Below are 4,694 nucleotides of genomic sequence, written 5' to 3'. Positions count from 1 at the left end.
CCGGCCAAAATTCCGTCCAAGATGCCAGAGAGGGGACGGCGGACCACGACATGGAGTCCTCTCAACCGAGCCATGAAAACACCATTGTACTAGGTGCTGCAAAATTACAAGGAGCCCTGGGGGAGGAGAGAGTCAACTTGCCCGATATGGATATGTGAACAAAAATGCTTTTGGAAAGTAGTTTGATTCCTTGCCACAATGGAGAGTCACATGATGCACTAGCCTTTGGAGACTATTTGCAGCCGGTTTCTACCAATCTTCTCCTAGTTGCCTCCTTGGAATCGGCGGACATGCTAGACATCCTGGCGGCGCAACCACTCTTCAACGCCGGCACGGCGGAGTCCGGTCGGCCGGCGGCCGAGCCAAATTATGCACCTCAATCAGGTACGACCCGCTCCTTGCCATCTCCCTTGTCCGCCTTCAAGGCATATCAAATGGAGTTCCCACCCATGGAGAAAGGCCGGACTCTAAAGATCTGTGATTCCTTCGAGAGCGGCCGGCCGAAAGGTGCGGGGATGGCGCCGAGTCCATGTTCGAGTCTGCACGCACTCCCTAACACCCATTTCAAGCCGGGTGCGGGAGAAGCCACCACGGCCTCGGCCAGCATGCCCGAGGTCCCGAAAAATGGGGTAAGTCCGTCGGCCCCTAAATCCGGGGTAATGGCCGACCTCTTTAAGGCCAATCCATCAGCCACAACGAATGGGCCACAACGTAGTAGAGAAGAGGGAGCTGGGGCCGGGTCAAACGGAAATTTGTCGGCCAATGGTGCCGAGACGGGCTCGGAAACCACAAATGTGTGGCGTTCAATGGCGGACATGATCAAGGGGGCTCCCGACCCGAATGGACCGCAAGTGTTCGTGCCCGACAAGATCCAATCTATTGGATTTGCATCAGTCTCAAATGGAATACCATCAATCCATCTCTCGGGGCTGGAGATCCGGAAGCTTGCCGAAACCTTAGGGCAAGCCATCATAGGTAAATTCTCACACTCTATCCCGACAGCCGGACAAATTCAAAAGGCTCTCAATAACATGAAATTTCAATGTGGTTTTACTTGGAAATACATTAACGCCAAACACATTCTCATTCAATGTGAGGAATTGACGGATTATGCTAGGCTCCTTAGTGGCCCGAAGGGCACGCCGGTGTGGCTCATTGATCGGCATCCAATGAGGGCTTTCAAATGGTCTCCGGAGTTGATGCTTATTGTGAGTCCCCGATTGCAGCGATATGGTGTAACTTAGTTGGCCTCCCGATCCATTTATTTGATCACTCAGCCCTCTTCGCCATCGGCAAGCTCCTAGGGACGCCAATTCAAGTTGACCGAGCCACCGCGAACAAAACAAGGCTTTCCTTTGCACGCATTTGCGTCGAGATTGACATCACGAAACCACCCCTGAAGAAATCATACTCGATATTTGTGGAAAGAAACGGTTCAACAAGTGCGGTGGGACAAAATTCCAGCCTATTGTCGGGAGTGTAAGCATGTCGGACACTCGAGTAATGTTTGTTATGCTGTGGGGAAGACCGAATGGCCACCGAAGAGAAATTACAACAATGTAACCCCTCAAAAAGCAAATCAAGACGGAAACGGCCCAACCGAAAAGCAAGTCAATTTTGAGGCCAAGCCAAACGACAACAATGAGTGGAGACGGCAAGGAAAAAACAAAGGAAAGGGAACACCCCCGAAAGCTAGGCCGAACGGGGAAAAAAGAGGGGAACCGGTTTGGGAGGGCCCGGACATCGTGCGGGACCTTCACGAAGATGACGGGCTTGGAAAAGGCCAACTTAGCACTAGTTCGGTTCGAGGTGAGGAAGCCGCCACTAATTTTTCAATGGGGCTGAGCCGATCCTGATCGAAAGATGAGGTATCAATGGATGTGCCGTGGGAACATGGAGACACGACTCGTCGGCTGGCTTCGAGCTCCCGAGGAGGGTCACGAGGGGGATCGAGAGGGAGATGGCTATATCCCACGTCAAACCATGGAAGGAGTGGAGACGAGTGGATGGGCAATGTTATGAGCACAAACAAGTATTACTCGCTCATGGCCAATGGGGAATTTGATGTCGAAGGATGTGGCGAGATGGATGCGGTGGAAATGGATATTCAAACCGTTGGTACACAACCCAAGGACACCCCGTTACAAATTGATGCCGGCACGCACACGAGGGAGGATGACCATCAGATCGTCATATTCCAAGGAGGGCATTCAAACCTTCCGGGTACGACCCTTCCTTGTTAATCATATTTTACAACCTCATGTTTTGGAACGCTAGGGGAGTCGCTAATGCGCTGACCCAAAACGTCCTAAAAAGACTAATTAAGTGTTATAATGTCATGTTTCTTGCAATAATGTAGCTACTTACTAATCCCGACCCGGATCGATACTCTAAGGCGCTGGGATTAAAATTCAAAGGATCAAATATGTCCGGCAAGATATGGGTATTTGCCGAGGAGGGAGCCAACTTCATCATTGAGGAGGATTTGGACCAAGTCCTACATGGAAGGCTAACTTCGCACCGCATGGCGAACTATATTTCCATCTCGGTGGTATATGCTAAATGCAATAGATTGGAGCGACATCCCCTGTGGGATAAAATGAGGGAGATATCAACCCGGATGGAAGGAACACCGTGGCTGATTGGAGGGGACTTTAATACGATCCTTGCACACGAAGATAGGGTTGGTAGTGAAACCAATCGGCAAGCAGAGATGATTGATTTTGTCGAAGTCATTGAAGACTGTAGGCTTCTGGACCCGGGGTGCGGAATTCACTTGGGCTAAAAATGGCCTGTTTGAAAGGTTGGACAGGTTGCTTGTCAATGAGGCATGGACAAATGCGTTTGAGGCAACGAGGGTGACTAATCTCCCAAGGGTATCCTCGGATCATGGTCCAATACTTGCGAGGTGTACGATGCCGAGGCCGCCCTCGAGGGGTAGTGCCTTCCGATTCCAAAATATGTGGGTCCGGCACGACGGCTTTTTGCAGCTAGTTCAAGATATTTGGGCTCAACCGACAGGGGCAAGTGGGCTCTTAAATCTCCAAACTAAGCTTGCTAGGAGCAAAAAGGCCCTTAAGGCTTGGAACAAGGAGGTTTTTGGCAACATTCACGCCAATCTCCAAGCAATGGAGGAAGGGATCGCGCAAGCTCAAGCCAATTTTGAGGCTGACCCAACGCCGCGGAACAGGACCGAGATCAATAAAAACATTGCCGAGTACATTCTCCTACTCCGGATGGAGGAGAACTTCTGGAGGCAAAAAACGGCACTAAGGTGGCTTGCAGATGGAGATAAGAATACCAGATTCTACCAAAGCTGGGTGAAACAGAAAAGAGTTAGACTCCGAATTCACTCTATCAATGTGGATGGCAGGGAGATTGCGGAAGAAATAGAGATACGACACTTGGCGGTTGAGTTCTTTCGGAGCCTTCTTGCCTCGGACACCCCGACGCTTGAGGATTCGGACCTTAACCTAATTCACCAACTCCCCCCTCAACAGAGCTAGAGGAGTTACACTACCCACCAGACCCTGAGGAGGTGAAGAAATCGGTTTTTGACATCTCCGGGGATAGTGCACGAGGTCCGGACGGCTTCTCGGCCGTCTTCTATCAAACATGTTGGGGGATCATTGGAACGGATGTGGTGGAAGCCATCAAACAAGTTTTTCTTGGGGCATACCTTCCTCGAAGTGTCACGGCCACTAACATTGTCCTTTTCCCGAAGAAGGCCTCGCCCGAGACATGGGCCGACTTTCGGCCCATAAGCTTATGCAATGTCCTTAACAAGGTTATCACAAAAGTACTAACCGCAAGCCTTGCGCCTTTTTTGCCTCAGGTTATCTCCCCTAACCAGAGTGGATTCATGAATGGTCGGCTCCTACATGACAACGTCCTCCTCGCCCAAGAGATGTTTCATGAATTAGCAAGGCGTTCCCCAGCACCGAATGTGGCCATCAAGATCGACATGGCCAAGGCCTATGATAGGGTGCAATGGAGTTTTCTAATCAAGGTACTTCGACGCATGGGCTTTCCGGCTGCTTGGGTTGACCTCATTGAACGATGCATTGGTTTTTGTTGGTTCTCGATCCTTATTAATGGCGCCCCAGCTGGCTTTTTCAAATCTACTCGGGGGCTCAGACAGGGAGATCCCATCTCCCCCGCACTGTTTGTGATCGCCGCAGATTACCTTTCCAGGGCCCTTGACAAGCTTATTCTTGGCAAGAAAGAGATGACCTTCAAAGCGTCCAGGAGGTGCATGGAAATCAGCCATTTAGCATACGCCGATGATATCATTATTTTCACTCAAGCAGCTGCAAACCCATTGCGTCGGATACGCGGATGATATCATTATTTTCACTCAAGCAGCTGCAAACCCATTGCGTCGGCTTAGAGTTTGCCTTGACAGGTATGAGGGAGTCTCGGGGCAGCAAATCAACCTCGCTAAAAGTAATTTCTATATTGCCGAAGCACACGAGCAATGGGCGCATGCAATCCAAAGCGATGGAGGTTTTGCTTGTGGGTCGTTCCCCTTCCTATATTTGGAGGTCCCCATATACCATGGAGTCAAGCGGACGGAAATGTTCATGTTCATTCGAGAGAAGATTGCTAAAGGATCTCCGGATGGGCACATCGTAATCTATCTTTTGGAGGGAGGCTAACTCTCATTAAGAGCACTCTTGAGGCGGTTCCTATCC

General features: G+C 50.4%; 1 protein-coding gene across 1 annotated transcript; it reads left to right on the top strand.

Annotated features, from left to right (window-relative positions):
• Positions 1-1,874: 1,874 nt before the first annotated feature.
• LOC121745889 lies at positions 1,875-4,342 on the top strand. Its single transcript, XM_042139829.1, has 4 exons — positions 1,875-2,189; positions 2,360-2,763; positions 2,813-3,369; positions 3,501-4,342. Exons 1-4 carry the CDS (start codon positions 1,875-1,877, stop codon positions 4,340-4,342), a joined length of 2,118 nt encoding a protein of 705 aa, XP_041995763.1.
• The last annotated feature ends 352 nt before the right edge of the window (positions 4,343-4,694 follow it).

This window comes from Salvia splendens, chromosome 8, assembly GCF_004379255.2.
Source record: "Salvia splendens isolate huo1 chromosome 8, SspV2, whole genome shotgun sequence".
Taxonomy (NCBI): Eukaryota; Viridiplantae; Streptophyta; class Magnoliopsida; order Lamiales; family Lamiaceae; genus Salvia; species Salvia splendens.
The sequence above is the reverse complement of the archived record's forward strand: the minus strand, read 5'-3'. Positions and strand labels throughout refer to the sequence as shown.

Excerpts from the sequence above, each read along its gene's own strand:
- LOC121745889 (XM_042139829.1), top strand. The coding sequence starts at position 1,875 with ATGGATGTGCCGTGGGAACATGGAGACACGACTCGTCGGCTGGCTTCG. Across the intron at positions 2,764-2,812 it reads TGTAGGCTTCTGGACCCGGG|GTTGCTTGTCAATGAGGCAT; the intron begins GTGCGGAATTCA and ends AAGGTTGGACAG. Across the intron at positions 3,370-3,500 it reads TCACTCTATCAATGTGGATG|AGCTAGAGGAGTTACACTAC; the intron begins GCAGGGAGATTG and ends CCCCCTCAACAG.